The 15,207-nt window shown below is 41.5% G+C and overlaps 1 protein-coding gene across 11 annotated transcripts in view; it reads left to right on the top strand.

Annotated features, from left to right (window-relative positions):
* The window catches only part of SLMAP (sarcolemma associated protein), a 236,753-nt gene that overhangs the window by 95,084 nt on the left and 126,462 nt on the right, over positions 1-15,207 (top strand). For 5 of the 11 annotated variants that reach the window (XM_073592240.1, XM_073592242.1, XM_073592233.1 and 2 more), the window contains exons 2-4: positions 5,107-5,254; positions 6,798-6,833; positions 13,111-13,183. In XM_073592240.1, the coding sequence (XP_073448341.1) occupies positions 5,107-5,254; positions 6,798-6,833; positions 13,111-13,183 (257 nt within the window). The remainder of the gene's footprint in view (positions 1-5,106; positions 5,255-6,797; positions 6,834-13,110; positions 13,184-15,207) is intronic. The other 6 variants (XM_073592236.1, XM_073592237.1, XM_073592241.1 and 3 more) reach the window with 3 other exon arrangements.

Here is a 15,207-nt window from a genome sequence, read left to right as displayed (position 1 = left end):
CCTTTGTGACTTGGTATTCTATGTTCATGCTCTCCGACTGGAAGTCCAGGGAAGCTGCACTGAGAGTTTTCGCTGCTGCTGCTCAGGGCTAACATAAATAACAATGTGTAGCTAGCAGCACAATTGTGTGTGTCTACCATCAGTACTTGCAGATTAGAAAATCAAAATGAGGATCAACTCATCAGGGTATGTGCTTCAAGTCAATGACTTCAAGTATTTAAAGCAGAGTTTCAGCCTGTAAAAAAAAAAAAAAAAAAATAAAATAAATTTAAATGTCAGCAGCTACAAATACTGTAGCTGCTGACTTAATATAAGGTCACTTGCCTTTCCAGGGATCTTGCGATGTCTTTGGCTTTGTGTACAGGCATTGCAGATGAGGGAAACTGGCAGTGAAGCCTTCAGGCTTCACAGCCGATTTCCTACTGCGCGTGTGCGAGTCGAGTTGCGCTTTGGGTGATCCTGTCTTCTGGGACACACACCACACACATAGGTACCAGAAGGCAGCAGGGGGAGGAGGAGGGGCCAGACACGACGCAGATTGCCATACCAGGAAGTGGGTACTTGTCAAAACCAAATGTGGCACGGGGAGGGGGGGGGGGTTTGTGCAAAAAAAAAAAAAGCAGGTCTGTCTTTTGGGTGGAGCTCCGCTTTAAGGCACTGTCAGGTACAAGTCGACAAAGAGTTTTGACTTCACTCAAATCTTTCTATACTGCATGCTTGTTCTGGGGCAGGGGCTCAGAATATTTTAGCCAGAGGCAGCCAGGCAGTTGACATGTATTGAAAGTGCAATCAGCAATCCATATTCTTTCTGTTCTGGTTTCCATAAAGGAAAATCTTGTATATTCTCAGTAGATGTAACTTTCCTACAATTACATTTTCTTGAAGCTGATTTTTGTTGCGATGTCACATTTATTTGATGTTTGTTTGTTGTTTTTTTTATAACAAACATATTATACCTACCTGCTCTGTGCAGTGGTGTTGCATAGAGCAGCCTAGATCATCCTCCTTCTCGGGGCCCCATTCCTCTTGCCGAGTGCCCCCATAGCACACAGCTTGCTATGGGGGCACCCAAGCAGACTCACTCCAGAGCCTGCGGCTCAGCCCCACCCCCACTCTCTCCTCACTGGCTCGCTGGCTGTGATTGACAGTGATTGACTGGCGGCCAGTCACGTGAACGCCGAATGGCGCTCTAAAATAAGCTATTATACCGCATATTTTTATGAATGACCTGCACTGAGGAGTTTAGTGTGCTATATCGTTGGGAACTATAGCAGATAAAAAGCTGTTATGTTTAGAGCAGGTTAGGTGGATCGGGGAGCAGACAGGCAGGGAGGGTGGAGGAGGACAGAGGAGGCACAGACACAGGAGAGCAGGCTGCGGATAACAGAGGTACATACTCTGACCACGGTGTCGGGGCTCAGCAGCCCTGATTATCGTGGCCAGTTTACAGAGAGGAGGGCAGAAACTGGCACGATCAGCCAGGTATTTCAGGTGTTGCAAGGAGCCAAATTACACAGCACAAGCACTGTGCTGTATAACATGCTCTAAAGAAACTATATATATATATATATATATATATATATATATATATATATATATATATATATATATATATATATATATATATATATATATATATATATATATATATATATATAAACATACATACATAATATATTTATTATTTTGGGGTGTTAACAAACACTTTTTAAGGAGAGGGTAAATCATCCTATGCAGAGGCCTGTTCTAATAATGGGTGTAGTGGGGGGGGGGGGGATCCTTCACTTGGGAATATTTCCTCTTCCTGATGTGTTTCTGGGACAGGAAATGGAGGGAAATCTTTCCAGTGGGGCACTAAGCAAAAGATAAATTGACTGCTTTAACCCTTCAACACGCTATCCAAAGCATATTGATCTTTTGGCTACACATAAAGGTGATATTGTGCAGTTTATTGATAGTCTATAGAGCACTAGACAATCAGGCTGGCTTTTATTAGTGGTGCTTCACTGTGCTTTGCACGAAGCCATCAACTCTAAATATAAAACACTTCTCCTGAGTACTATACCATTGCTCATCAACCATGAGTGAAAGGTTGCTTTAGGAAAGAGCTGCTATGTAAGATTACATGCCATTACATAGCTTGTCTGACGCAAATGATGCTAATTAAAGCAAAGTTCTTTATTTTTGCAAGGCATACACTTGAATTCATAATTGAGGAGTGAGTGAGGATTGTTGCAATGTTATGTAGGTTCTAAGAAAGTAATTGGATACTAGTTACCATGTGATTGGTGATCTCTTCTAAGTGCTAAAACTAAGCAAACCTTGGTGAATGCGAGAGCAACACGGACATCAGTTGACATTCCATTTACTGCAAACAGGATCAGGTTTGGAATGTACTGTGATCAAACTTCATCACTTTACTGGGGCTGTTAAATATGTTTTTATTGGGTGGAATAAAATCTGTTTACAGCCACTTGGTGTTCCTTACGCCAGTATTGTTTCTGGCATTTTATGAAAGCCCTACAGCTTGCTAACTGGAACAAATGATGCATTGCAAAAATGTGCAAATTTGCTCCAAACCATTGAAATGAATCAGTCATTGCCTTTCAGTGTCTAGCTAGACGGCGTATAACTAATTGTTTGTTGTGGTTCAGTGATTATTAAATCTGGTAGCAATGATAAGGAGCCCTGACTGTTCAGAGGCAAAAACAGTCTGAAGTATTCAATATTTTCTGTGAGATGAGCTGGAGCAGTTGGGCAGCCCGTTAACACAAACATATACATTCTGCAGTGCTGATTTATGAAAGGTATCTTAAAGTAATACTAAAAGCTTGATTTTTCTTTAAACTAACAAACAAGTTATGCTTACTCTCTTCTCAGATCCCCTGCTGTCACTCCTGGCTCCTCCTCCACGCCGCCCCTCCTGCCCAGTATCCCTATAGCAAGCTGCTTGCTGTGAGGACACTTGTGCGTGCTCACTCCCGAGTCCCACTCTGTGTGTCAGTAAGACACAGAGCATTGCTCAACCCTGCCCCGGCTCCCTCCTCAATAGTTGTGCTCTGCCTGAGCCAATGAGCATGTAGAGAGCAAGAAGAGTTGCTGCACTCTTGCATGTCACTGGATCGATATCAGGCTCAGGTAAGTATAAGTTGTGGAGGCAGCAGCACACTGAAGGTTTTTTTTACCTCCCATGCATGAAGGTAAAAAAATCTTCAGCATTTAGACCCACTTTAAAGTAGATGAAGCGGTATCTACTATTAAAGCTAACCATTCATGCATCCAAATTTGGCCAGTTCAGCATGGACTGGCTGAATATCGATCCATGTATGGGGACTGTGGATGTATAGAAGTCATTCTACCCTCTGAACCAAAAAACTGATTTATCTATGAGCTGCTTAGAGGAGCTACAGTCTCCCCCCAAAAAAATTAAAAGTAGGTACAAATACTGTAGCTGCTGACTTAATATAAGAACACTTAGCTGTCCTGGGATCCAGCGATGTTCTCACCTGAGCCGATTCTTTAATCTGCTTCAGGTGCAGGCGTGCCAGAATCTCAAGTAAGGAAAACAGGCAGTGAAACATGATTCACACTGGTTTTCTACTGCACATGAGCAAGCCACACTGTGCCTTGTGAATGGTCCCGTAGTCTTCTGGGACCAGTGATGTGTCCAGGGGTCAGGTTGTGACCGGAAGTGGAAGGCGGGTACCTGTCAAAACCAGGTATATAAATTATTGTATTCTGTACTTGGGTTTAGGCTTGGCAGTTGAAGCTCCCGTATTAAAAGGTTGTATAGATGTAGGGGTGGCTACCCGTCACCTGAAGAGTGATCCTCTCCAGTGAGTCAGCCCTCCCCAGGTGAATATGCAACAAATGGGTCATCGTTCCCGTCTACTGAAGGGTGATCCTCCAAATAGGTACGTCCCTTAGATGAGTGGTGAGTGATTTCCCAATATGAGTTAGATGTCATAGAGGGTGTTCTCACTCTGTGACCTATATCAAAAAAATTATTTATAATGCTCTATTAATTGTGCTGGTTTCAACCATGTGTTCAACTTTCAATATCAAAGTAAATGTGCAAAATATAATAATATCTCATCAAATTTCATCCTAGATAATTAATCCCAAACAATATATAGCAAAGGTGCGAAATGTATGACCAGGTACACCGGTCCTCCTTCCACCAAAAAGTGCCAATTTTGGAGGGGGGAGGATGCAACTAGCGGAACTTCTCCTTTTTAGAGTTAAGTTCTGCTTTAGAGACTCAAGTGGTACTTAATAATTCCTTTTTGCTCAGCCCTGTTTCTGTATTTAAAAAAAAAAAAACAAACGCTTTTTTGTTTGTGGTCATGGTACTGCCAACTATGGGGCGCTGCTTCTTTCTTTTGCAGGGGTGGGCAGACATTGAAGGGATGAGCTGTAGTAGTATTTATAACCTTTTCTTGGTTTAGACTCTTTCCCTTCACTGCATGTGTGCTGCATTGTGGCCGGAGCTCCAACAATGCCCTCTGCTCAGGCAAAATTACATTGCATGAGTTTTGAGAGAGTATGTGCATGATCTGACACGAGAATATGAAGATTAATGAAGTGGTGTAACACAAACAGTTGCTATGTCTTTTTGTATTTTTTTTCTAACACAGTATTCACCTACCTCTCATCCTTGGTTGCTTATCGATACTGTGGATCTCATGCAGCCTTATTCTAGCCACTTCATGTTGACAATGGCTATATGACATTTCTCAGCGTGGGTGGCCTGATTGTGAAAACAATGGATCATGTCTAGGCAGTGACCTGTTATCTCGTTTGAAAGTGCGTGTGACATGGTAATGCAATTGGTAGACTGGGACAGAGCGTTGTCACCCTCTATCAGGAAGTGCTTGTTGAAGGGCCTTCATGACCGGATCACTAGATATTCATTTGATAGCTACAGATTTATAATTATTAATGGTTTTTGAAGTATGAGGTTTTTCCAAATTGCTTTTACAGATACTTGAAACTCTCCATTAAAAAAGGTTTTATTTCGTTGCAGCCCCTTTGTTGGACTGTTCTGCTAGAAAACAGCTAATCTGCCTGGTTAGTTCTTGAATGTCTCTCTTTATTCTCTTGCAGTTCTACCTTCAAGACACTAAAAGTAGTAATGGTACCTTCATCAACAGCCAGAGATTGAGTCGAGGGTCTGAGGAAAGTCCACCATGTGAGATCCTTTCGGGAGACATTATTCAATTTGGGGTTGACGTAACGGAGAACACCAGAAAAGGTATGTGATGACTTCTTCGTGTCTGTCAATATATACAAAGTGTAATGGATCCTACTTTGTTTTAAAAATAAAAATTTCCCCCTAGGGGCTTTAAATACAGTTCTAGAATGTTGTCTTGTTTGACACCAGAACTTGTGGACATGCACATCGCTGTTTGTAGCATTGTTTTAGAAAGTCTTAGGTTCCACAGATCAGTTCTTGAAAGCCCTACAGCCAGTAACAGATTGGGAGGTCCTCCTGTGTCTCTTGCCTCGTAAGGTTACAGGGTTGATATAACTGACACTATGAAGTTCTTTTCTCAGCAAAGAGGTGGCAAGTTATTGTACACTATAAGGTAATATGAACTCTTACTACAGCCTCTGTAATAGAAAACCAGCAGCCTTGGGCATCATATGTGAGGCAGTCAGTGACCTGCTCTGCACCTGCTCTGTCCTACAAATCCCTAATAGTGCTGACATGACTGATCTCTGGTCGAAATAAGTTTTACAGTAAAAGTTTCTCATTTGTAGCTGAACTGTTCTGGTAATGCTTACAGGACTTGTGCTCATTTGTTGCACACCTTACCTAATATCTTTTTTACTGATTTCTGAAAAAATAAAGTAAAAGTGCAGTAAACCGCTCTCAGCACCTCCTAGGTACACCTATGATTCAAGCCCTATAAGCCAGATTAACACTCCTCTGTGTCAGACATAGCCTACCCCAAGCTTTGGCTTTGTTTACATTGTCCATTATGCCACTTTCTCTTTAGCAGCTGACGTATTGCAAAGATCTATTAGTGTCAACCTTTCAACATCATATTGCTCTTCTAAGTGTGTATAGCTGATATTTACACATTCAGCAAAAACTGTGGTCTAAAAGTATATTGGCTTGTCCTAGAGTAGGACAGCTGATTAGTGGGTACAACAACACCCATCAATTGTGGGACTTTGATCCGGATGACCTGGGTTGTTACTCTTGCTTCTTACTATTGTGCCTGTACATGCCACCTTGCCTGTCAGCTGCTTTGCATTAGATGTTGCCCTGGCTAGGTTCACACTAGCCCGCACTGTGCGTTCTGGATGTGGGAATCCCAGCGATGCCCGCATCACACTGTTATTGCGAGACGCGCGGAGTTGCCATTGATTCTAAATGGCGTCCCCATGAATCTGTCGCAGCGTGAGCAGGAGCTGCATGGTTAAAAAGTCTATGCAGTTTCCCTGCAGCCGTGTTTTTGAAAAGGTGCCTGCACCTTTTTGATGCGTTTTCACGCGGCACAGCAGCCCATTCAAATGAATAGGCTGCCGTGCCTGAACGACCGTGGGACGCATGGCCTCCACTAGTGTGAACCTAGCTAAAGTCTATTACTTCTGTTTAAAGTGTCAGGTCTTATATCATCATTGTATTGTAAAACCGCAAATTTATATCTGGAGTGTCGTCGTTGGAACTTGTATTGTAATTGCACAATGTACTAAATAAAAAAGTATTAAAAAAGGTATATTGCCTTGATATGAGTTACTTTGAAGCCTTTGGATAAACACAATTGACACTTTATCTCTTTTTGCAGGTGGTGAAGGGGGAGCAGGCAATACACAAATTACAGGTTCTTACAAAATTAAAATATAAAACCAACAGAGAACACTGGACAGTGCAGATAAAGCTATTTTAATGAGTAAAATGTTAATTAAAATGCGCTATAAAGTGTAGACTTGACAAGGGCATATAACTAGGTGAACAACAATTATCTGATGTGTGTGTAAAAAAAATAAACATTTTATATATATATTATAAAAAAGTTGCTGTTCTTAAAATAAGTGCAGTACATTTTTCATTTCAGTTATTTATATATAGTTTTGCTGTAGCACAATCTTTTAAATTTCAGAATGTGTTAACTACAGTAATCCTATTGCAGCCAATGCTATTTGTAGGGTTACTGATATATGCTAAATAAGATTCTGCATTTTATGGGTTGCTAGTTTAGTATAGAGAAAGCATATTTTTTTTTCTCAGATTGGCTCTGGTTTATGTAGTTTGTCTATTTTAGCCCTGGCTTTTGCTTAGTTTTTTTTTTATTTTTTATTTTTTTTGGATCAATCAATTCATGTTTTAAAGTAAAAACCTAATGTAAAAACAAAAGGAAAGCAGCATTTAAAGAATAACACTTAATATAGCAGTCCTGGGAGTGGTGAAAATGGACTGCATCAGCAATAGTACAGCTTTACATTTAAAAGTCCTAAATAACTTTGCATAGAACTATGACAAATGCAGAGCGGTTTTGGAGCCTAGAGCAATCGGGATGGTTGCAGACAGAGGTGGCAGTCTCCTATATTTTCTATAGAGAGCAATGGTATCTGTTATCCCTACGGGAAATTTTACATGATATCAGAGCTGCACAAAGAGCTAGACAGCTTTGATCCTTGAAGCATTTGCTTTACTTGTAACACCACCTTTGTTATATGAAAAAGAATAATGTACATTGCATTGATTTTGAATAAACTTTGTTGCAAATTCCAACATTTTTCTGTTCTGACAATATAGCTGTGTAACTATGTTCTTTCCAGACTGGTTCCTTCATGGGAGGGTCTGTGTTTTATATAACCACCTGAGCAAGTTTCAGTGTTCAATTGAAGAAGAATGCAGTGCCTGCATCCTTTTTATCAGACAAACTTTAGCGATAGTCTTACCAGAAATAGAATTCTTATTGCAGCGCTGTGAACACTGTGGGTAGTTTATTCTGTTTAAGTGCCAGCCCCCTATAATTGTAGTCCATGTCAGCAACAAGCGTAGGAGGGTGGCTATGTTGCCACATGCTATGGAACCACGTAGTTCAAAGGTAGCTACCCTCAGAAAGGACAGGAGGTTAAAATGGCCTATCTTAAAGTTAATAAGTAAAGGCAAAACTTTTTTTTTTTTTTGTTTAAATGGAATCAGGAGGAGTTAGAAAATCTGTCAGATTTTTATTGCTGCCTGTGTCCTGACAAAATAGGCAACTTGGCAGAAAATCGAAACAAGTCACTTGCGCTTTCTTTAAACCATTAGTAATTGCTGATTTGGATGAATTGGTGATTGGATACAACACCGGCTACGGAAATACAGTCCAGTACAGGAAGATTTGGCTGTTTTCACAACACCGTGGCTAACGAGGACAAAGTTGTCACCACCTCGGTGGTGGCCATTTTCTTGGTTGGTTTCGGAGCAGCGTAACAAGCTCCGCTCATAATATCGTGCCCCGAACTCTATTGGGTTGTGTCCAAACAGCAATTTGTGAAAATAAACAGCAATTCGTCAAAATCTGCAATTCATAATGGTTTATAGAAAATGGAAGTGACACAGGTTGCTCATTCTGCCAGGTTAGACATTTTGTCAGAACACCTGCACCCTCATTAGGGAGAGTTGCTCTCTCTATTTGTTATGTTTACTGTTATCAAAAGTGAAAGTAAAAGAATCCCAAATATTGGGTTGTCCTCTGTAAAGTAATTGTGGGGAAATTTTCCAATGGAGACAATAATAATGGTGATAGCCAGGGATACCCTCGCTTTGGAGGGATTTCTTCTCCCTCCTGTTATGGCTCTGGAACAGAATGTGAAAGGAACCCCCCCCCCCCATGGGACAAAGCTGGCAAAAAATAAACCTGACAGTGGCTTAAAAGTACATGCGTGTTCAGGTGATTGGACACTGGCAAAGCTTTCGAGGTTACACCCCCTGGAAGCCTCTATTAAAACCCTTCCCCACTCTGTAAGTCCCCAGTTTTAGGCTAGTGTCTTAAACAGTTCTCTGCTTAAATTGGAACTAGCAGGCAGCTGCTCCCACTTCTGCTGGAAATACCAGTAGTGTATTCTGATTGGTGCAATCTCTGTAAAAACTTGGGAGCCATACCTGGACTCTAGGCTGTAGGATGTCCTGTAATGTTACTTCGGGCACTGGATTTTGATTTGGAGCTCAATGTGGCACCTGGTGCAATGCATTGAGTTAGCTGCAGGGTGCTATACTGGTTCAGGGCTGCGGTTAAGAACCCAGTCCCGGAAGACCCCTCGGTTTTTACAGTCCTGTGTCTTGGACAGGTAAGAAAAGGGCACCCCATCACTCTGACGGTGACTGTGAAAAATATGCTTTGTTTGGGTTCAGTTCACCTAGTAGAAATTTTCAAACTTGCCACTAAATTCCAACCACTCAGAGCTCAGTCCTCGGTGGATGACCAGGTGTTTATATAACACAATGGTCCGACCCTTTCACTACAGGGATTTGTTTCAGCACAGCCCACAATGGAGTGGCTGTGTACTCCTTATGGACACACCAACAGGGGAATTCCCTCACTTGTAGCTATGATGGAGTGCAAAATTGCAGACAATTATTTGCTTTGCTGAGGCCAACACAGTACTCCACCTCAGAGCCAAGATGCTTCCCTTGCACCGAAGCAAGAACCGGCTCTAACACCGGTCTCAATATCCGATTATAATTCTGTTTCAGACACGCAACAAGCAGCTGATTTAATTAAAGCAGAATTAGTGGTTGTCATCGATGTATGATCTATATGTAGCCTCAGCTACATACAGTATATAATACTGTGTTTCAGTAGCAGGATGGGAACTTCCCATCCTGTTCCCAAAACACTTGATTTGATTGTATCCGTATTAGTGCAATTGTGACAGAGAAAATTGAGTACTGTCCGTGATACTTTTTTTTATTTGCACTAACATACAATTTTTAAGGACAAGCTTTCAGGGTATGTCCCCTTCTTTAAGGTCCAAGCAGTACCGATTCACAAATTTTTAAGAAGCATGTTAAAGAAGAAGAAAAAAAAAAAAAAGAGAAAACCAAACACATACAAATCAATGGTAATAAAGATAGCAGCAGAGTTAGTGAGATAAGACAGAGGGAGAGCTATAGAATGGAGGGGGGATACTAGTCACAGAGGGGTCGTAAAACTTTAGCATAATGTGTAAGGAAACAAATATCTAAATTCAGGCCGTTATTTTTCGTGTCGAAAAGAAGTATCATTCTTAGTTCAAACGTTTTCCTTTCCTGGATAGTTCTGAAATTCCCTTTAAGAACTAAAACATTGAGGTCTTCTATAGTGTGGTCCGGTTGTGAGAAATGATGTCCCACAGGTGTGCATAAACTGCCTTCTTTATGTTCTTTGATGGTATGTCTGTGCAAATTCATCCTCGCTTGCAACTTCTGTCCTGTTTCACCATCATAAGATCCTTTGCTGCACCTTTTGCATTGGATGAGGTACACAACATTACTGGAGGTACAGCTGTAAGATCCCATGATATTGAAGGTCCCATTTGTGTGTGTAACACTTTTGGATAGATTGATCTGGTTGCATAGTTTGCAGCGTACTGTAGTGTCCAGGAAGTTGGCGTGTTTTCGACTATTCGGACTATTTAGACTAATGTACTATTCGAAAACACATGTCAACTTCCTGGACACTACAGTATACATCAGGGATGACAAGCTTCACACGTCAATATACAGAAAACCGACTGACCGATGCAGCTATCTTCATAGTTCCAGTTTTCACCCCCAACACACTAAACGGGCCATCATACACAGCCAGGCCTTCAGATGCCACCGAATTTGTTCAGACCCAGAAGACAGAGATAAACATCTCAGAACACTGGCAGACTCCTTCCATATGAAAGGTTACAAAGACAAAACCATCAACAACAGCATAAACACAGCCTTGAAAACCCGAAGAGAAAATCTCCTCCAATACACAGAGAAAAAAAACAAATAACCGAGTACCTCTAGTCACCACATACAACCCAGCACTTGAAGGGATCAAAAAGATAATCAAAGATTTACAACCCATTATAACAGAGAATGAAACTCTGAAAGGAATATTCCAACAATCCCCATTATTGGCTTTCAGACAACCACCCAACCTCAGACATAAACTAATCAGCAGGAAACTTCACTCTGATTATGAAGTCACAAATAATGGAAGCAAACCCTGCAATAAAAAACGCTGCAAACTATGCATCCAGATCAATCTATCCAAAAGTGTTACACACACAAATGGGACCTTCAATATCATGGGATCTTACAGCTGTACCTCCAGTAATGTTGTGTACCTCATCCAATGCAAAAGGTGCAGCAAAGGATCTTATGTTGGTGAAACAGGACAGAAGTTGCAAGCGAGGATGAATTTGCACAGACATACCATCAAAGAACATAAAGAAGACAGTTTATGCACACCTGTGGGACATTATTTCTCACAACCGGACCACACTATAGAAGACCTCAATGTTTTAGTTCTTAAAGGGAATTTCAGAACTATCCAGGAAAGGAAAACGTTTGAACTAAGAATGGTACTTCTTTTTGACACGAAAAATAACGGCCTGAATTTAGATATTTGTTTCCTTACACACTATGCTAAAGTTTTACGACCCCTCTGTGACTAGTATCCCCCCTCCATTCTATAGCTCTCCCTCTGTCTTATCTCACTAACTCTGCTGCTATCTTTATTACCATTGATTTGTATGTGTTTTGTTTTCTCTTTTTTTTTTCTTCTTCTTTAACATGCTGCTTAAAAATTTGTGAATCAGTACTGCTTGGACCTTGAAGAAGGGGACATACCCCGAAAGCTTGTCCTGAAAAATTGTATGTTAGTGCAAATAAAAAAAGTATCACGGTCAGTACTCAATTTTCTCTGCTCCCAAAACAAAATTAAGTTGGGCTGAGTGCTGATCATCCATTCACAGGAAGCTTGTATTTAATGAATGAATACAATGTTTGAACTGATTGGCTGATGCAGAGATTGTGATGTTCTATTGCTTCTCCACTTCAGGAGAACAGAGGGCCTTGAACTCATTTAGAAAATACAAGGCTTCCTGTGATTGGCTGAGCAGCAACTGTTCATACAGTCCTGGGAGCTGCTGTTTTTAGTGAGGGAAATGGTTTGTTTGAACCAGCTCATTTGCAACAACCCTACTGGTTGTAAAGGCTGCATGCATTTTTAATAAAAATGTTTCCTTTACAATTGAAGGTACACGCCTGTTACCCCTGGTGTATGAGTATACTGCCTTTGTTGTGTGCTGTACCTCTACATAGGAATTTACAGGTCAAAATTACTCTTTTTGGAGTAGATACATTCTGGTGCTACCTTTTACAAATGACAAATTGATGTTGAGGAACACTTTAAGGCCTAATGCACACAGGGCGTTTTTTTACAGCTGCTTTCAGCAGCATTTTTTTATTTTTTTTTTTGCAGCCTAAAAACGCCTCTCCATGTTATTATTTGTCCATGCACACACATGCTTTTAGGAGCTGTAAGTGGCATAGGTGTTTTGAAGCTGCAAAAAAACCCAGGGCCAGCGCTTTTTTGAGGACCGCCATTACAGCTGTAAAAACGTCTGATGCTGGTAAAAGCTGCTAAACGTGACATAACGCTTGATACAGCCGTGTTAAGCATTTTATTTATTTTTTTTGACTTGTCAAAATCAATGGTTCCCCACCACGATGATGCGACTTGTGGTACGGCTTGTGTGCTAAGGATTTTGAGGGGGGACCCTCACCAAAATTAAAAAAGAAAAAAAATTGGCAGCCCAAGACCGTACCAGACCTATTGGCCTCTTATGGATTTTAAGAGAATAGAGGCAGAGAAAGGCTGCTGTAAGCTAGCGTGGCTAAATGTACATGAAGGCCAATGCAAAAAGCTACTAAAAGCATGTATTTACAGCCGATTTTTTTCCTGGCGTTGGTAGTGGCTTTGCAGCTCAGCTTTTTTAACGCCCTGAGTGCATGAGGCCTATAGCTGCATTGTTTTCTGTGGTTCATCATGCAATCAACCCAATGTGTTTTAAATGTTTTGGTGTAAAAAGAATAACATATTACAGTTATTTGTAATGCTAATCTGTACATTTCCTTCCTCTTAGTGACTCACGGCTGTATAGTGTCCACAGTAAAGCTTTTTTTGCCTGATGGATTGGAGACCAGACGGAGGTCAGAGTAAGTGCTTTATCTTTCTGTCTAGAGTAAATTGATGAGTTTTTATACATGATGCCAATATCTGTTTAGAAGGGTACAGGCCAAATACAATAACTCTTTAACAAGAACTGTCTTTGGTGCTCTCATCGGGGTGTTCCTGGTCCTAGTCATAGCAGCCAATTGGGCAAGAGAACATCCTGCACAGGGCAACACACAGTGTGTAATGCACATTGTAATCTATTTAGGTTTCTGGAATTTTTACACATTATGCTTGCTGAAGACGCCTGAGCATGTTTATGGTAGAGTAATATTTGTGTTATCTTAGTAGTTAAGAGGAATGTGAAGGCTGCCCTTGCTGACTCCTCATTCTGCAGATACTAGTTCCCTGGCATTAATGCCAACCCTTTTGATTCAATAGGTTGTGTAAACAAACAACCCAGAGCAAGTATTAAGATAAGGATTTATGACTTCAGATTTTCCTGATGTGACCCAGGAATCATTGAAGCTAGTAAATGTCATTTTCAGGAGTTTAGCAATAGCAGCCCTCATATTTTCTTCAGGAATGATTTACCGTATTTATCGGCGTATAACACGCACCCCAATTTAGGAGGGAATTTTAAGGAAAAAAAACTTTTAGGAGGGAAGTTGAAGGGAAAAAAACTTACATTTAAATGCCCTTCATTGCAGCCTTGTCAGTGCAGCCTTGTCAGTGCAGCCTTGTCAGTGCAGCCTTGTCAGTGCAGCCTTGTCAGTGCAGCCTTGTCAGTGCAGCCTTGTCAGTGCAGCCTTGTCAGTGCAGCCTTCCCCAGTGCAGCCTTCGATCCCCTGTCCCTGCTTCCAGGGCTTCAAAATCGCGGTCCACGATTTGAAAATGGCGCCGCCGGCGCCGAAGTACACAGAGCCGGTCCTCGGCTCTTTCCGGCGGCTCTCGTTTACTTTTGGCTCCACTCGTAGTCCTGAGCGGAGCTATCCGAGTAGTAACTGCAATGTTTCCTCATAGAGGAATGATGGCGAGACCCCTACATAAAAAAAAAAAAAATTTACAAAAGGGATAACTGAAAAACAAAGAAAAATACATGTAGTGAAGACAGGGCCTCCTAAACTGCAGAGTACATCCCAGGTAGTGTCTATAAGACGAATAGCAACCGCCCACACCAAAGCAGTCCTGAGGGAGGGAACCCAGGTGCGAACAAAAGAGAAGCTGCTCAATAGGCAAGCCTATTCTGCAGTTTGTTGGTAGCGAAATAATGCATCCAGATACACCACAAAGTAGTTAACTTATAAGCAGCATTTTTTAAGCCAGTGTGTATGGACCAGGCTAGGTTTACTGTGCCATGACCTGAAAGTCATGCAACATACAGTGAGACTTTGCCAGAAAACTTCCTGGTGACTTGAATACTACTTTGAAGCACAAGTCTGATAGAAGTCGTCTTTAAGTAATACAGGGACCTTTTCTAAACTTCGAGTGACTTTGGTAGTGCTAATTAAGACAGCTCTCATTGACTAACATGGGTTTTCACATGTCATGCGACTTGGGGTCTCACAAGTCGGATCTCAAGTCGCAGTAGTGTGAACTGAGCCCAAGGCCCCTTTTTACACATGCTGTCTGATCAGGTCCGCCTGTCCGTCTTTCAGGCGGACCTGATCAGATGCTCCATTCATCTCTATGGAGCGACGGATGTCAGTTGTGAAATGTCCGCTGACATCTGCCGCTATCCGATCCGGTCCACCAAATCCAGACGGATGAAACCCCTATTTTTCATCAGATGGAATCAGATGAAAATGGACAGGCGGATCCCTTTTCATCTGATCTCCCATACAGGACAGCAGGGCTCTGACAGGTCCATCAACAGATCGATCCCCCGCTGTGCAAGTCCATCAGAACAGACGTGCCCTGTGTGAAACGGGCCTTAATGTTTCAAGAAAGCTTGGTTAGAGCTCTGCAAATGCTTTTTCAAAGCTTGTTGTTCACACTGCTCTCATTCAAATTGAAGTCTGTGTGAGCCTAGGTTCACACTGACAACGGAAATTAAATCGTGTGAGTT

The sequence above is a fragment of the Aquarana catesbeiana genome, linkage group LG07, assembly GCF_042186555.1.
Source record: "Aquarana catesbeiana isolate 2022-GZ linkage group LG07, ASM4218655v1, whole genome shotgun sequence".
Classification (NCBI taxonomy): domain Eukaryota; kingdom Metazoa; phylum Chordata; class Amphibia; order Anura; family Ranidae; genus Aquarana; species Aquarana catesbeiana.
This window is presented reverse-complemented; position numbering and strand designations above follow the sequence as displayed.